The 19,066-nt window shown below is 46.6% G+C and overlaps 1 protein-coding gene across 1 annotated transcript; it reads right to left on the bottom strand.

Moving 5' to 3' along the window:
* Nucleotides 1-1,675: 1,675 nt before the first annotated feature.
* Nucleotides 1,676-19,066, bottom strand: LOC119372084 (uncharacterized). The gene is made up of 9 exons (XM_037642541.2): nt 17,490-19,066; nt 15,891-16,142; nt 13,605-13,788; nt 12,064-12,321; nt 11,316-11,486; nt 7,524-7,670; nt 5,803-5,927; nt 3,830-5,113; nt 1,676-2,007 (listed from the first exon to the last, which is right to left on the bottom strand). Exons 1-9 carry the CDS (start codon nt 19,050-19,052, stop codon nt 1,759-1,761), a joined length of 4,233 nt encoding a protein of 1,410 aa, XP_037498469.1. The 5' UTR covers nt 19,053-19,066; the 3' UTR covers nt 1,676-1,758.

Below are 19,066 nucleotides of genomic sequence, written 5' to 3'. Positions count from 1 at the left end.
TTATAAGAGTTCTTGTTTTATTGAGGGCTTTATAACATTTACATCTTTCAAGTAAAACAGAGTTACTGGTTCAAGGTAAGAGTTGTATAGGACGCATTTCATATTACGTTGTTTGAAGTTTATTTACTTACCACACAAGGTACAACAAATTGCGCAAGAGATGTGGTTGGGGATGGATGGATGAATAAACTATTTTGGTCCCTCTGAACGCGCCCTAGCACGTTGCGGGCCGATATGTGGCAAAAAAACTCTACATACTTAGCTTGACAGGCCCCCACCTCCCAGTACCAAGTAGCGGACACTTTAGCAGAAGTAAATAGAACGTGTACACAAAAACGAACAGCAGCAATATTTATTGAATAATACATACACCATGGAAACTACATTGATTATGTAACCAGTGAAGTTAAAACACCAGATAAGCCTTATGCAAGAAGCGCATACAACATTGCTCGAAAGAACACTGAAGTCCCTCTATGGTCAGGTGAAGTTTATTTAAAACCTGAGGGATGCTAGACTTCAACCATAGTTAAGTTCTGTGCGCCTCAAGGAGCGTAAAGAAGCGTTGTATAGGAAGTGTTCAGATATGTGTGTTCTTACGTGTTTCACATTTAAAGGCAGATAGTAGCTGAAATTCACACAACTTTTCAGATTTTAAAATTCTGAGTTTAGTAAACTGCGATGTATGCGTGCGTATCATGTGGCTGCTTAGCAATCGCTCGTAGAGCATTTTTCTGCATTATAATAAGCTTATGCAGGGCTTTCTTAGTACGATTTCCCCATACGAGATGACAGTAACGCAAGTGCGATTCAAACAAGGCAGTGTGTACTAGACCATGCATAACCAATTCCAACTTGCCCAGACAGCAATTATGCTGTATACTAGACTGTTCTGATGGTCTGGGAGAAAATGCATATATTTCCTTAGAATGCCTACGGCTTTCGAAAGTTTAGTGCGTAAGTAGGCATTTTGGTGGTCCCAAAGCATAAATTCGTTAAAACTTACTCCCAGGGATTCAGCTGCAGGAAATATTTGACCGACAGAGTGATTTAGGTGCAGGACGTCACCGAAGTCCCACTGTATGGAATAAGGTTAGTAACGGGCCAATTAACTGTCGGGATAGCAAAGGATTACTTGAACGAGTTGATTGAAAGCCAACATAAGGCACATACCCACTACAGAACAGTCATTCGTCATTTGACTCATTGAAGTGGACGACCGAACAAGCTAGTCCTAGTGGAGTGCGTGCACACTGAAGCTATGGAAGTCGACGACTAAAAGTTCGCCGAAAGTATGCACAAGTGAAGCAAACGTTCTCCGAATGCTGTAGGGGCTGGCGCCCATGGAACGTTAATGTCGGCTGAATTTTTTTATTCCCTGCCCCAAATATTTGTGTATACAAACGCCACTCGATGAGAAAGCTATATCTGTCACTTTATTTAAAGCGTATAACGTGTACACAAAACAAGTACAAATAAAACAGTTGTTACAGAGATGCGCGCTAGTTAGTTTGACTAACAGATGCAATGTACTTTCCCTTGCGCGAAACGAAAAAAAAATCTCTTGAACAACAATTTTATGAGTACAAAGAAAGGTACGTGCCCGCAGGACATGCCACAGCGGAGAAGGAAGTTTTTCGCGGGACCATGGCCCAGAATACATGGTGGCGGAACGTCCTTGTCAAAAGGTTAAAAGTGAAATTCGATAAAATGTATGCATTAGTTGCACGTGCAGTCTTACACCTGCGTCAAAACAAATTATGCACGAATGAATTCGGCGAGGCTGCGCGTCAAGACGGCGCGAGCAAACCAAGGCTGGAGAAGTAGCTCTTCGAGAAACCAGCGCTGCCAGTCACGGCCGATCGACGATACGACTATGTATTGGCCGCTACAGCGGTCGGAGCCGCGCCGGATGCGAACCTCCTGCACGCCGGACCAAGAGCAGAGCAGGCCAGCCACTTCGTCTTGGCTGTGGACCAGTATGTCCCATAAGGCTGGGCTGGACACCTGCGCAAGTGGTAGCGCCGTACATAAGGCTGACGATCAGCTGCCGTGGTATGCTGCGCACTGTGTTGCACCACCGTCATCCACAGAGCGCACCGAGTAAATTCGTGTTTGCATGCACAGAAAATGCTCATTGTATTAAGTCCTTAAGTTGAACTAGGAGCATCCGAATTTCTCACGTTGTGTGTCTGACGTCAAACTCCCGCAGCTCAGACTTCCAGAACGGAGCGACTCATTGGTATACCGCCGTACGGCGCTGCACAAGCGTAACAAGCAGCGGCGATTTCTTAAACGTGTACTTTTAAGCTACTTAATGGTGCAGACTCAGGCGCTATCCTTCCTCACCACAGCCTACGTGCTGCCCCTCGGGTTATTTAAGAATTGATGTGCGAATATTGTGGCCACCAATAATAACTGTTGTGGTTTAATGCCTCAAAACCACGATATGATTATGAGGAACGCCGTAGTGGAGGGCTCCGGAAATTTGGTCTATCTGGTTCTTTAACGTGCACCTAAATGTAAGTACACGGGCCTCAAGCATTTTCGCCTCCATCGATGTTGTGACCAACACAAGAGGAGAAAAGAATACGATAGGTTCCACAACTCCGGCAGCAGAATATGGCCGAATTACGTTTCCTAACTGATGAGCGTTAATTACATTTTACTAATGCCTAGTTTGCGCGGTTGCTAGTTTGCCTAGGTGCTACGAAAACACTCCCGTAAAACTGACGTCATAATCAGTGGTTGAAAAAACATGTTTCAACTGTCTCCCTATCGGTGCGCTGATGGGCAACAGTTTTCCTCATCTGGTATTAATTGCACACTGCTCGGAAAGAATGCCGACGTTTGGGAACTGTGTGTGGGTCGGAGCCCCTTCAGTTTCAGGGAAAATACCACACGTGCGCAACGCGAAGGAAGAGATGCAACGAAAGGCGTAAAAGTTTATTAGACGCGCGTCCGCAATAGCACTAAAACCATATTCGGAAGCAAAGATTCTTTGATCAAGGTCGTATGCGTCAGTGGCACAGGAAGCACGAAGGAAAAAAAAAAGCCAGCGCAGCAGGGTATATAGCGAGGAGAGTTCGACACAATGCGACAAGCGAAGCATACCAACAGTTCTGTTTGTCATTGCGTGCCGTTTTGTCGCAGTTTTGCATCAGCGCACGACAGCGTATTATTAAATCTACAATATTTAGGATCGTCCAAGAGGGCAGACTGCGTCCAAAGACCTTTTAACGTAGTGAGTGCACAGTCTTTTTCACACTGTGGCTCCTGTTCGTAAGAGCTAAAGGAATACCATGCAAAAACTATGCCAAGGAAACCATGGCCCATGTAAACAAAAATGAAAGCCCCTTGCAGCATGTAGGCCGGCATTATTTAACCCGGTTGTTTGAGATACTCTTCGAAACTGTCATGCCACTATTGGCAAAGAAGCTCGAAGGTATATGGGGTGTGTAACCAATAACCTATTAGCGAAGGAAATATTCACTTTAATGGAGCGATAGATTACAGAGCGGGTAATTTCGACACAGCGCTTCTGCTACAACTTAATAACTCACTCGAGTTGAATGAGAAGCATGAAGCAACTTTGAACCTGCGAAAGTGCTTAGACAGTACAGCCGGTAACAGATCGTAGACAGTGCATTCGAACTCCTAGGTAAACTTCATCGAGTACACGAACAGCTTAGTAGCCATGAAGACTGTGCCACTGGTTATAAAAGCATATTGTGAAACGATGTAAACTAGCCCTCTATTTCCCAGAGCGAACTCCACAAAAATACAATTGACTGAACTTTAACAGATAGAAAATATCAAGGCGGCTTACCTTGATGCGGACAGAGTTGCCTTCTTTTATCTCCTGAATGGGTTCGTGAAGGCTTGCGTCGCAGGGCAGACCTAGGTGGCAGAGATCGCACAAGATCGACAACATGCTGTAAGTCCTGAGTGCAGCCATTGTCAGGGTGTGGGTCTGTGATGACCGGCTACAGGCATCACATTCAGGAAAGACGACGGAGGAACTGCTCACGTAACGTAGAAAGGAAGTGACGTAATGACCAGTGGAAGGTGGCTTCGTATTCTCTGGGTCCTTTTCGGCATGCGCGGATTCCTCTGCAAGTGCACTTTTGGCGAATAGCTTTTCTAGACAATCTTTGCAAATCCGAGCACAATTCACGGCTTCTGTCTTCAGTATCAAGTCTTCTTTCTCGGCCCACTTCAATACCACTCCAAGCGCCACGTTCTTGGACGCGTGTTGGGATTCAGCAGCCACCAGCTGATCATCCAGGCGGGATACGAGAAGGTTCCTGCTCGTCCGCTCAAGCCTATATGAACTCTCCTCCATGACGAGAAGAATAACGTCTGCAAAAGACCAAGGGAAACTGGAAAAGGTTTTCTGCGTACTGCAGTAAGTCACCATATAGCACGCGGACGCCATCCTCAGAAGAATCTGCTTTTTATCTGCTTCTGACAGCGCGTTTTCCATGCGACACGCGTAATTAACTTCTTTGAAGAATCGCTCCCGTGTCGACTCCACTATCGCTCGGTACTGCTTCGCGACAAGAACTTCAACGTTACTCTTCTCGTAGTGACCCTTGTTGGAGGCCGAGACTTCGTTGAGGTATCCGGACACAATCTCTGCTTGACTTTTTATACCGTACTGCTTGAGTATGCGATCCATGTCGGACTCGTGCGCTGCCAACAGGTCCTCCACGATTAACTTGTAACGTGTCCAGCCGCACATTTCAAGCAGCTTGATATTGCTGCCGCTGTCAACGAGGTGGCTGCTGAAGTTAGAGCTAACGACAGACTCTAGAAACCTTTGAAACCTGTACAGGTAGCCGAGAACTTTACCAGAACGGTACGTGTTTTTGTGACCGCCCTTATCCATGAAATCTGGGTACTCTTCGGGTCTTTCGTTCCTTTCCAAAAGAGCGGGAACACCAGTCTTTGCGAAGTCGAGACAGGTTGAGATTTTCTTCGCTATAGAGAGACATGGCTTCGAAAAGACTCCTCTTTCAAGGTTGTCAGCCAGGGCTAGGTGGGCGTTGGACATGACACCAACATTGTCGTTCAGAATGTAGTCAGAGATGAACATCGCCATGCTGTCGACCTTGAAAGAGTGCAAAAAGAAAATAAAATGTCTCTTAGACAGCTTTCAAAGCATTTCATGGCAATGCGTCTGTGGTGGCACGCGGGCAGGCTTGAGAATGGTTTATACGGTGTATAGGAAAGATGCGATGAGAGTAAATGAGAGAACACTAGTTAATTGAATTGCCACAAAGTACACTACGCGTAATAGACGAGTTGCTCGGTCATCGCGAAAACCATTTGAACGACAGGTTGTATAGCCAGAGCGAAAGACTACAAAAGGAAGACCGAAGCGATACACTTCCTTTCGTAATTTCCCCTGTACGCTATACAACATGAACACGAACCAACAAGCCCAAATTTGAACTATCCTTTTCACCGACTCTGCGACAAGAGTTTGCCGTAGACACGTATTACCAATTGTAAGTGGATACAACATTTGCTTGAATGATTCCCCACCCCTCCCATTTTTCCGGTACGCAGCGCTATTGAAACCGTGAGAAGGTGGACGCCTTGCGGGGGTAGCCCGTCTTAAATCTGTCTTGTCGGGCAGTAACCTTAGTAGCTACGACTACTTTCCCGCCAAATCTCGTGAATCATCAACAACAGCGCTTCTTTAGCGGGAATGATGTCACTACAACTACAGTTGAAGCCACAGCTGACGATTAATGCATGCCCCGGCAGTAGCGTCTGTATGAAGACCGTAATTACCAGATTATGCTCCGATCGTTGTGGAGGTAGCTTTTGACCGTACACCATAGGCTCTCTGTTGGGACCCGGGAAGAAAAGATTCTCGTCCCAGATGACAATATACTCGTCTCCATCTAAATCAGAACCTGCAAGGAAAATTATCGTTAAATACCTGAGTTGGGCGAGCAATGATGAGAGAAGACTGGTATAAAGGACCCGTATGTATTAACGTTTTTCTGCAACAGTTACCATATATGCAAGAACATAGTATCATGCGCTACGGAGCTCTGGCTGGCAGTACGGCCGTCTCCGAGCTCCGCTGTTTTCGCTATGTCCTGCTACGAATTGCGCTTGGTCTTCGCGTTACCCCTGGCAATATATGCTTAGCGTACCAAGGAACATTTAAAATAACATCGTCCGCGTTTAGATAGGCTGGTTGCTCCGTTCTCAGATGTGTATGAAGAGAACTTTTACGACAGTGCGGTGGCTCCGCTGTTGTACAGTTCAAGAACAGTTGAGTGGAATGGTATCTTCTATGAAACGAAATTTTCGTCTCGCACCTTAGACAATCGGATACTTATTTTGCTTTTAGGAACTTCCGTATGCAATAAAGCTATGTTATACAATACTGCATATATGACGTAATGCGATTTTTTTTGCTGTGAATGCCTGAGAAAATTACGAACTCGGCATTTCTTTTTGCAGAGCTACGTGCACGCAGGTATCCTCCATTGGTCTATGTAGATGTAGGCAATTATACGTAACCTATGGTCGCCCCCATACGAAACCTTTGCAACGCCAGCTGAAATTTCGCACCTTTGGTGGTTCTAGCTGGCCTGGCCAAAGCCATATCCGAAGATTCTACATGCGAACAGAGAGCCTTCATTCCTAGGAGACCACCGGACTTTAGGACCCTATAGGACCCAACCATCAACTCTAATGATGGATATTGCTGAAAGTGACCTTAGTTTGTATGTTTACTTCGGACGGGAAAATTTACGAAGTAAAATAATGTACAAGGGGCATCGTGATAACCACGGAAAATCCGTGATCTGAAGCGAGGATAATCTGTGCTCACGCTAAGTATGCGCAATCTACACACGCAGGAGGTCCACCTTAAAGGGACTCTGCAACATTTTTCCAAGTAATCGTCTAATGGCTTCATTAAAAGAGCTTATGGCCTCACGAATCGACTGCCGCAAAAATTTTTAGAGTCCGTCAAGTACGAGCGGAGTTACAGGGATTTGCCGCACGATTGAAGCGCTTTCTCTTTTCGTACCAGCGAGCGTGCTGAAAGCTACGCAGAGAGGTGGATGACAAGGGGCAAGAAGATGCGTCCCTTCGTCAGCGCACGTCATGACCTTGAACACTTACATTTTTTCTTCGAACGCGTGGCTTGCATTCAGTGTGATCGCGAGAGCGCGTGCGGGCACGTGGCGGCATCCCGCGGCGGCCACGGATAACTATGTAGCTTGTCGTGCTGAAATCAGCCAACGGCCGTGGACTTGGGTATATTGCGAAGTGATTTGGGTATATGGCATCATTCGTAGTTAGAAGAGGGGATGATTTCTAGCAGACAGAATTTTAAATTCCAGGCCGCGTGCTGCGCTGTAATGTTTGGCTCGCCTGTTCTCAGGAGCCTCGAATACCGATCGGCAGCGTGTTCTAACCATGCTGAAAAAGTGTTGCAGGGTCCCTTTTTGAAAGCTCTGCCATCAGCACACGTATATCTGTCAACTTGCCTGCCATTTCGTCAGGATGCGGTCTCGGTCCATTTGCTGGGAAAACAATGCAGTCTTTTATGTGATGAAGTGCAGTTACATTGACTGCAGTGTATTTTCTCACGTCGCCGGGATGAAGACAAGGACACTTCGTCACCAGCACCGTTCCTGTGAAAACAGGCATTTTACTTCGCAACTGAACTATTCAGTCACTTTTCTGTTTATGTAAAAGGCAATGAAGTTGCTTATGATGCAGTATAGCCTAGCGGATTTCTTTGAAGGAATTCGAATACGGAATAAAGAATACTGAATACAGAAGCGTGCCCACTACGATAGGAATAGCATAAGAAGTTTGAAAACTATCGCAGCCTTTGGCCCTCGAACCAGACATCCATACGCGCTCCTTGCTTCAAGCCAGGGGCGTAGCCAAGGGGGGTTGGGGGGCTCAAACACCCCCGAAATTTTTCAATTTTGCTCGCGCATATATACACGCACACATACAAATGCACACACGAACATACATAAAGTATGGTTGAGCGCCCCCCCCCCCCCCCCCCGAAAAAGATTTCTGGCTACGCCTCTGCTTCAAGCGCACAGTCTTTTGCGTGAAAGACAAAACCCCAATAGCAATTTGCTCATTTTGTAGAACGCATGAATATAGGAAAACAATTTTCGCTATGCAGAAAATGTCGACACGGCTGACGCATGTACGTGTTCTCGTGGAAGAGCAGAGAAGTTCATTGTTGCTACCCTGAGCTTCATCGACAATGGCGTCACACTTATCTGAAGAAGGACTACGCTTTTGTCTATCCCGTTACAAAAGTCAAACATGCTTGCTAGGGATGTCAGGTGTGTGCAAAAGAAGAAATTATCGAGGAAACGCACTGGAGCAATAGCGTAACTACAGACAAATGACAAAGCAACGACAGACAAGCACCGACTCGGCTGTTCCTTTCGTCTTTCTCCGATTTTCCTCTGCGTGCATATATCCTGCTACTCTGCTCAGAGGCAACTGATGACTAGGAGGTGCGATGATAACGGGGGATAGGGCGCTGACCCGTCAACTTTCGAACTGCCGCACGAATTTTGATGAAAATTTCAGGAATGAATTATCCCCTTATTGTTAGAACATACTCCAAATTTCAGCAGCCTAGCATGCATAAAAAAAACCTATGAGTCATGACAAATCACGTATGCCAACTTAGGAAAACTACCATTTCAAAAATAATGAAAATGTACGAATTCTTTATAATTAGATGCCTTCTAGAGGGTTTGTAGTGCAAAATAAGGCCAGTGGCGTATTTTTTTTCATGACGTTTGTGTAAAAATGGCATCACTCTAAAGGCAAAGAATTTTTTCCTTACTGACCGACCAACTTTGGGCCGTCCGGCAAGCCGAGGATGCCGCCCGGGTCCAAGGGCTTCAAGCCGTCACCTGACGCCATCATCAGCGACGGAGAGTGGAACGGGACAGGGGTTACTCCCCTCTTCCCCCCGCCTCGCCCGGACTTTTAGTAAAGTTTATTCATTCATTCATTCATTACTGCTGCATGTCACACATCTGAATTTTTCCTTGTGTTAGAAAATGCTTAGGGATCAGAGAAGTACCTTATCTTGTTCCTGACAAAATTTCAGTTTAGAAACAGCCTTGTAAGCAGCTGTTGGAGAGTTTGGAAGTGATAGTTTTCCTAATAGACTTGCTCTCTCCAAAAGTGCAAACTGAGAAAAATGAGTTCAAAGATTTCGCAACAAGCTATTTCTTTCGATGGTCAAAAACTTAAAATGGCCTGCTTAATAGGTATGGCCTTCCTCTTCAACACGACACTGTTCTGTGACAATCGCATCCAACCGTCTTTATTTTTTCGCAGCGTTTAAGCTGTGAATGGTGTTCAGAACACGGGGTGGTCTCAAAACGTACCACCCGCTGATCGTCATGAACTCGCAGGAGAAAGAACAGAAAAACCGAGTAGTACACAAATGACAGCACGAGTAACTCAGGAATGACGCGAAACGAGCTGTGGAAGGTCGCGTGGTATGTTTCCGCCAATTCGAGCTTCGGTTCCGGTTTGCCGGCGACTCTGCTGTCGCCGCTGCTAAAAGGGGTGGGGGGGGGGGGGCAGAGAAAAACTTAACACTGGCATTCAGTCCCTGTTCGGCTTCTTTTGCCCGATTTGCGGCCGCGTCTTGGAAACTGCGTTTCAGAGACGTTTTCGGCAGCAAATGCTCGCCACCGTCTCGTGAAAAGACTTCGTTTTATTCTTTTCTGCTGCCCGCATAACCAAACATGGTCAGCATGTTCTTTAATGAACCAGCAATCCAAAACAACTTGAAATTTCACTCGAGAAGTACGGACTGCTGGGCGAGTTGGTAACTCATCTTAATGCTGTGGTGCGCAAAGGAACGAAACACGAAGGAAGGCAAATTGCGCCGTGTTTCGTTTGCCTTCCTTCGTGTTTCGTTCCTTTGCGCACCACAGCATTAAGTTGAAATTTCATATTTTTCTCGAAAATTTTTAGCTCCGCATCCCCCTTTAAACAGGATTGGTTGTGAACGCATTCGGATACAAAGGGACAGTTCATAGCCTTGAATAGAAGACAATGTCAAAATTAAGAGCCTTAAAGGCTTGCTTTGTCATGAGTGAGCTACGCCAGTGTTACGATTGGCTAAAAAGCCGGCCACTTGAGGAGCTAAGCTGCTGTCCGTCATGAGCTAACCAGGTGCGGATTATGTGTCCCCGCCACCTGGGGACAAAAGGCCACCCCTCCCAAAAGCGGACGGATGTGGATGTCGCAGGCACCCGTCTTCAACGAACCCCGGCAAGAGGACTGCGGAGGCGGCGCGTTCACCGTCAAACTAGTGGCACCAATCAACGAGGTCAACGGCCACTAAACTGGGAGCAGTTCACATCACTATCCACAAATCCGAAGTGAGCGGTGCGGATTCTTTGTGTGGTGACTACGTAAGGAGCAGAGGATCGAGTGCCGAAGACCGTTGTCGTCGTTGCTGCTGCTGTTGTAGTAGTCGTTACCTCTTTCGACGTTGAGTCGGCTATATCTTGTACATACTTTTCTTTCCCTAACGCAAAAATGGTCGTAAAATGAAGTTTTGCGCCTACGCCTTTTCTCGCACATGCCCGGTCGTCCTCGTCGGGCCCTTTAAATGGCATACCAACCGGCACGCTACCACGTTGAACTACCGGATGCCCCGCTTGTCAGAGCGAGAACCCGGTGTCGCAACAGCAGGCAGTACGGCGATTCTGGGAAAACTAGCTATCGCAATGTTTTCTAAGAGCTAGGATATATGGACCGAGACGACCAATGCCTTGCGAAAGGCAGGGACGGATAGCGTGCATGCTTAGCGACGCTTCAAGCTTAGTAGCTGTGCGAGTAGCGTCTGTTATGCTGTCACGGCCACGGGGTTGTGACTTCGACGAAGGCAGCACTCGGCGTGTCCAAGATGAAACTATTTGGCCGAACTTGTGGCCGGGAAACGGAGAGTCAAGCTACAGCAATACACACTGTACAGTGATAGCGGAGAACAGAGCGTCGGCCGTCGATAAAACTGAACCGCGGCAAGGCGTGTCGGCACTTATACATGCGGCATCGAACATTCGAGCCTTATCGCTGGTGCCGCGTTAGTTGGAGAATGAACACATCTATTCGCGTTTGCGCGCTCAAGCATAACAGACTATCCTAAAATCTCGAATGTTCTCGGACATTCTGGCGCGGTTTGCGCAAGTCCGCAGCTACACTTGCAATGGGCTGGTAGCATAAAACATAAATAAAGGAGCGGGTGTGGCAATACTTTAAGATACCTGTCAAGACTGTAGTCTCGGGACCGTCGTCATGGGGGCCTTTTGGAGATAAGGAAGTGTACTGCACGAACACTTGGCCATACTTCAGCGTCCGGGTCTCGTCCAGCACGCCGAACATGTTCCGCCCCGCATTGTGTGGCACAGCTATGCGGGACTTTGATAATAGAGATTCTGGAACAAACAAAATAGTGTGTTCCTGAAAAAAAAAGACACCTAGAAAGCACCACAACATGGATTTCAATTTCAGGATATAGCAGCGATTCAAGTGATTACCGACCAGTGTATCAGCCCCTGAGGCTGCACAAACAAATGAATTAAGTATTAACCGGATGGGACAGTACTTAGAGGGGCGAGAGAGTTAAGACCAAAAGTAATATTTGTAGTATAAACGTAGCCTATGGCAGAGCACGAACTCCGCTGTAAAGATCGCGAAATAGCTGCTTTCAAGTGCAACTACACGTGATCGCGATGAGCAAAATTGTGGTTTCACTTCTTAGCTTGCCTGTTTTTTGGCAACACGCACAAAACAGCACTCGCACGTGGCTCGTCATCTGAGCAACTGGAAACAAAACTGCATCTAATGATCTCCATAAGGCTTCTCATCGGAGCTGTTGTATACTCCAAAGATTCATTGTTTGATGTTTTGCTACAGCTCCAGTAAGACCATTTATAGAACCACTGGTAATTGCTACGCATTAAAAAATAAAAAAAAGAAGTCACTTTAGGACAGGTTATTAGTATCGCTCACCCATGGATGTCCTGTACACCGCGAAGAGCATGGAGCGCACGAAGGGGTCCCGAGTAAGCGAGAAGCCATATCGTGCGAGCTGATTAAACGGGAGCGCAGAGCCCACGTAGGTGTCGAGGACCTGGAGCGCACTCTTGTCGCAGACGAGGGATTCCGTGAGGAGCATAACCATGTGCTGCTGCAGGCAGAAGAACATGCGGCTTGGGACGCCCAGCTGCTCGAGGAGCGTGATCAGCTGCCGGTTGAGAAATACCGCACCTGTGACGAAAAGACTCGGCTGCATACACGCAGCAATGCATGGGGACAAGAACACTGCACCACACTGCGAGGTTATTACAGCCACCGCGCTCATCTAGAGCGAAGGCTAGTAGTTCATAATCACAATCAACAGCGGGAAAAGCACGAGGGCTGCGGTGATGTAACTGTAAAAACGGCGCTCCACGAAAGTAAATATATTCCTTAGCATTCCATTAGGCCCTTTCGCCCATGTCGACCTTCAATTTCCAGAATTACGAAAGAGTTATTTGGCGAGCGAAACCATCGTTACCATACACTTAAAGGCACCTCAGACTAACAATGGGGCACTAGAAACCGCTATAAGTCCCTACTGCATTATGGCATGCCGCTGCAAGCCATTTATTAGACGGATGCCATCTTTAATGTTTATTACCTCTCGAGATGCGCGAGTTGCTTTACGACATCGACTGTATGAATAACTTACACATATACGTTTGCAATTGAACTTGGTTAGAACGTTTCAGAAATTGTCAGTGATTGCATGAAAGGTTATACATGGGTTGTTATATTGGCCTCGAGATCGAACAGAGTCGGCGCCCACCGGACGAAATACCGCAGTGAGGATGGCTCCTTGCTTCGTCTGCTAGCCACACCGTGATCGCATGTGTGCGAACGTCGTGCACATCCTCCAAGGTCAGCTTATTCCGTTGTGTTAGCACAGTACCAAATGCTGGTACATATTCTTAAACGATATACACAAGCATTTCGCCTTCAGAGGCTTGCATGCACACTAATATTGCGAGTGCATGCATGTGTCGGTTTGGCGCTTGGTGTAATCATCGTACCGTCCTTTCGCCAAAATCACTTCAATGCGGGTGACACCTTGTCGTTCAAGCTCATCACAGTGCATTTGGCGTTGTCCTAAACACCGCTTACCGCCTACCCGCACTAACGCAGCGACGGTGCTGCCACCTGTAGCCCGATCTCGCGGCGAATAAGGGTAGGGCCTCGTAACTCTGGAAGGAATTTCAGACTTATTTTTTTACTGGGAGCAATTTTATTCCTTAGCTATACGTACTAGTATATCCCATATATCCAAGTGTGTACCGAAAGTATGGAAGAAACTGACCAACCATTTTGTATCGCAGAGTTTGTAAGGGAACCGGCAATCAGAACTGAACCAAACCTACGTTTACAAAGGGTAAATTTAGTGCAACTTGGACACTTTTGAATGTGGTCCATATTCCCACGACTTGAACAGAGCGAAAGAAAGACTACAAATTAAACAGGCACTGGGCACTTACGAGGAGCGGAAATTTTGATCACTTCGATGTTCTCCGAGTTGACGCAGTTGAACTTGCGCATGCTCTTCCGGAGAACCAGCTGGCGACCAGGAAGCGACGGATTGAGGCAAAGCATGCCTTTGTATCCGGCGTAGCGTATCTGAATGGCTGACGGTGTCTCAAGAAACTTCAGCTTTTTGTGCACCTATCAAAGAAACCAAATCTCTTTTCACGCCCTAGCAAGCTATGGAACTTGCTCCACACTTCCTTTAGAGGTTTGAATTGTGGCCTTAAACACTAAACACTCGCTATACGACGACTAAACGCGAGAAGGCCAGGTTTTGTTAAAAAAAATAAAATAAAAACTACCGGCCTTGTGAAAAATAAAAGCTATACATTTGCACAAATTCAACTGCAACTTAGCTTGACGATTCGAAAATTCAGAAAGAAAGATTTCACAGCTTCCAGCAAGAGTGAGCACCTGAGTAATACATGTGCGAATCCACAGAACGATAGATTAAAAGAATGCACGCCTAAAGCAGAGTTAACGTAGAAACCTCGAAAAAAGCAGCCGACTTTTTTGAGGATTGTACAAACAAGTCATGATAAGTTCTGCTTGACCGATTGACAGATTTCTCAAGTTTGTGCACTTCCTGTAAGAAGGAATGCCCAGTAAAGGCAATGAAAACTCGCGTATAGGCGCGAATTTAAGGTAGCACGTACAGCCACTTCAAAATCGCTATTGGTTACGCTAATAAATGCGAGTACTGGCAGCGACAGCCACACGACTTGCTCCGAATTTTAATACTGCACAGAAGACTTTGCGATGGCTACAAATCCTGACGAGAAATGGTACTTTATACACATAATATACATGCGTCAGCGGGTTGTACTGCATAAATGTTATTCCCAAGTATACGATTGTACTGCGTGACAAGACATTTTATGCAGTAAAAAAGTGATTTGTAACAGTAGTGTTCTGGCTCGCACTGAAATCTTCGAATCTACGAATAGAAGAACCACACGCTGAAATCAGATGTTTTCCTTGCCATTGACGTCGTTATATGCAATGAACACGCGATTCCTTGGTTTGCAGTCGCAGTTAACCCAATACGTTAAAATTATGTCAAGAAATTTTCGGTGTTTGGATTGAACATGCAACAAAGCGTATCTTCTAGCATATCGAAGCATTAACAAAAGCATGAGTAAGTTAAATAGGAGCACTTGTTTTATGCCCGTCTGTACACTTACAAACAACATGACAATACCGTAAGCAGCGCCACGAACACGACACAACAAAAGAAGACCAACACAGGCGCTGCTTATTAATGTACAAACACCAACTATGTCCGAACACCAACTCGCCCAACATTAAACTCTTAAAATAAGACTTAAGTAGACAAATTTGTGCATACACCAGAGATATCTGAAAACAGGTTTGTCTAGTATCAACAGATAGGCGGTCTAATCATGGAACATAATCTTCGTGTGGATGGGCATGTAGCCAATAAAGTTACTGGGCCACTGTCATCCAGCGATTCTCTTTGCCAGTTTTCAACCAGCGATACTACCTACCGAATGGGCCCTGTGTTAGGTAACTTAAAAGACAGCTGTAAAACTGCAGTACAAAAATGACTAATCTGCCTTCATCGCCAGTGGAGCCAGCTTATATTCGGGGTAAAGCTTAGATCGTGAATGTTACTCGGCGTATATAACGCTGCCGGAGCGCTCTGGAAATGCAAAGCGAACGTAACAACGGCATATGTACGTTAGGATTTACAGGGTCGACCAAATCCAAGGTGAACACCTCACCAGTATTCAAGCCAGTAAAACTATAAAGTTTATTCTACTTCACTAGGGAAGTGCCCGTTATGTGGCGTCTAATCATGGTGTTGATAAACAATTTTTTCAAGTGTGTTTTAAACATGACCTTATATGAGGTATCGAATACTAATTATACATATATGCATAACGTGTACGATGGATGATGACACGAGACTTAACGAAAGAAAAGTCGGAAGGGACAGAATGAAAGGAGCAACAGCTTCGCTTGTTTCCCAGTACGACAGCTTTCCCGACGTGGAACTGGCTAGACTTCTGTAGGAACCTACGGATGCTCCAAGGAATAAGGCTAAAGAAATGACGTTTATGATCAAGAGCAAATGACAGAAAAACAAAAAGGCTACGACTGCAGTTATAAGGCGCTGACAAACCATGCAGTCGACGCTAGCGCGATGTAAAAAGTGCAAGGGTTTTCATTGTTCCTGCGGATGGAAGCAGGATAAAAGCCACTGCGGGTGTACGCACCTCATCAAGCAGTTCTGAAGAAATCATGCCAATGCCATCAGAGAAAATGTACTGTTCGTTTGTCACAGAGTTCTTCCCTCCTAGGACATCCGGGACTTCCAGCACCGAGTCGCTGATGAGGGGAACTTTCACGGCTTCTTCAGTTGATGAGAAACACTGGCCCATGCGCGCCATCTTCTTCGCAGTGCTCGAGATACTGCTGAAGTCACCCATCCAGTAGCGGATCATATCGGTGGAGTACCCTTTGCCATCCTAGAAGCACACGGCGGGAAAAAAAAATAAAAACTATGGTACGGCATAGCATGCACAGCAGGTAAGATGACGCAGGGAACCCCAGCGTTCCATCCCTTCCCCTACCCTTACCGGAACGGCGATCCGCAGTCTCTGCTACCGAGACTCCGGATCGGGTGATATACAGACGGTGGCTCGAGGCCGACTTGGTCTGGCACTTCAAAGGAGAAATGTATACTATGAACAAAGGTGCGGTATATGTATATCGTATAAAGGTGGACGAAGCAAATTACGCTTCTAGGCTAGCTGACCGATTGATGCACGAATAAGACTCAGTGTAATTCATACCAGAACTACCTTTCATGCCCACTTGTTTTATTGCTTTCTTTTACGAAGGCGTGGGGTGTACGAAAGCGCGAGCGAAATAATGCAGCTTTTCCCTGTTCAACAATTAAAGCTGCAGGAGCAAAAGAAAGCCTGGAATACTCATGAAAATCCTGCTTTGTTAGTTTCAGCTCAAAGTGAATCGACAACTTGTTAGATCAGACATGCTGGAGCGGCATTCTTGGATCACTTGCTGTAATAGGACCAATATCGGGATATTATGCCGAGACTTTTAGACTATACCTATACACTTATCGCCAGCTCTATGGGTTAACGCTGTGACCGGTGCAGGTGCTATGAGGTATATTATTGCACATGGAGTAGCTGGCAGTAAGTCATTAGCCTTACATGAGACGAGAGAGATTCTTTTTCTGCCCCGTTCCCCCTCCCCGTATATGGTAGCAAAAGAGTTATAACCTGGTTTATTCACTTAGTTTTTCACAAAGGAGTTTTTCCTGCCCCTACGCGTATACTGTCAGATGTTCTCCTGCCAGCGTCTTTAAGCATTGCCCAAGCGTCAAATAGCGCTTTATTTTTCCAATCAGATTTTACACGCCAGTGCATGGCCGTTGTGTCCGACAGAGGAACATCGTGCCAAGTGCATGTGGGACTAGTTGTGTTCTTCGTCGAAACGGGTTGTATTTGGTTACGCCAACACGCCGGAACTCTCAGTGCATTTACCATTTAGAAATGTCGGATCTATCGAATAAAGACAAGAACAAGGAGTGCTGCGTAAGCCTCTTCTAGTGCGTAAGCCTAGACTGCGATAGGTGTAAAACTTAGATCAAGATGGATGGAAAGCAATTTGCTGGCCCGTGGCAACGGGTGTGCGACAAATAGGTTGCAAGGCCAGCGCAGAATTAGACTTACGACAAAAGATTCTTCGTAAGACGCCCAGAAAGATCAGCTCTTGAGAAGGTACTGGGCTCAGTATTACGACAGTACAATCGTTGGATCATGAAACGTATTTGAAGAACCACTCACCGTAGCGTAGAACCATGCGCCGTGGTCTCGCAGTTGGCTGCACGAGGACGCCAGAAGCTTGAACTGCCTGTCTCCTACGGCCAGACCGTTCCGGACAGTGTCGGTGACGACCCTTTCGATTGCCATATGCCGACAGGAGCCGGACATGAGCGAGTAGGACAAGTGTTGCAAATTGTCGTCACGAAAGGACACTCTTAGCGAGTACTCCGGGTCGAACTTGCGGAGGATCCTGTTCTCGTTGTGAAGCTGGGGAGGGAGCAAGATCACTTTGGACGGAGTGACTATAGAACGTCGAACCAAGCACGTTCCATTGGGTGTCTTAGGGAGGTGAAGAGCGACCTTGCAGAATTTTTCATATAGCTTCGGCAGACAGTGAACGATATCGACAACCTCGTGTTCCTCGATAGCGCTGCGGATCGCAAAAAGAGCGGCCTCGAGGGCAGCGCTGTTATTGAGGGCAAAGCTAACCAGGTCCTCTTCGAACTGTTCCATCTTGTCGCGAGCGAGCAAAGCCATTTGAGAATATCCATTATTTCCTTGCTGTAGAACGGCGCTCAAGGCATAACAAGCGGAGAAACCGAGACGCGGCTTAACCTTGCTGCTGCAACGCTTCCTGATCTCTTTCAGCTGAGAACCAATTTTGCAGGTCGTCATCGGAGAGTACTGAAAAGTTGTCTCCCGCTTGCAACGGGCTGTTAGACAACTGATCGCTTGTCGTCCTTTCAGTTTGTTCTTGAGACTCAACTTGATTACGGAGCTTGCACCAATGTCGCTGCTTCGCATCAACCAAAAGCAAGTACATCCCAGCTGGAACACTCGGTTGAACCATGCGCTGTCGTCGCTACCACTGGGCATATCCCAGCTGCCGGGATTTTTTGATCTTAGATACAGCAATGGCGGGGTGATGAGCTGAAGGTAGATGCCTATGGTGTCTTGATCTCTTTCCACCTCGTTTACAACAACCCTAAAGATGCTGCCGTATGGTATCTCCAGCTTGAACGCGCTGGAGGCATGCTTGCATTCTTGACGGTGGTTCAAAAAAAGCATCACTTGCAGTAATCTCTCGTCATGTTTGAAAGCGCAAGAGAGCGAGTAGGCTGGAGGGCCTTCGTCGGAATAAATCACGTGGCTTTGAGCGAACACGCAAAGACCAGCGAAGGTTCCGAAAGAGAGAGTCTCCAGTGGTGTGTGAGTTTCGTACGGAGTTGTAGCGCGCCAGAAGCCACGCCAAAAACCGCGCTCTCGGTCGGGGATTAGCCACTGAAGATGCCCCTTGAACGGAACAACCTTGCCCAGAAAACACCACTGCTGAGCTATGCTGGAGCACATGGAGGATAGCTCGCTATCTGAGGCCGATTGGTCGAGCAACTTAATTGTGCACACAGCTTGGAACAGCTTCTCATACGAGTGCGTACCCGACTGCACCACAACATCACTTATGTGAAAACGTACTCTTCGGGGAATGTCAACTGTAGTGAAGAATCGTCTGTAGAGCGAAACGTAGTCTTGAGGCTCGCCGCCATGATCTTTCCACGCGACGAGAAAAGACAGGTGGTCTGACATGCCATCGGCCGCTC

The sequence above is a fragment of the Rhipicephalus sanguineus genome, chromosome 1, assembly GCF_013339695.2.
Source record: "Rhipicephalus sanguineus isolate Rsan-2018 chromosome 1, BIME_Rsan_1.4, whole genome shotgun sequence".
Lineage (NCBI taxonomy): Eukaryota > Metazoa > Arthropoda > Arachnida > Ixodida > Ixodidae > Rhipicephalus > Rhipicephalus sanguineus.
The sequence above is the reverse complement of the archived record's forward strand: the minus strand, read 5'-3'. Positions and strand labels throughout refer to the sequence as shown.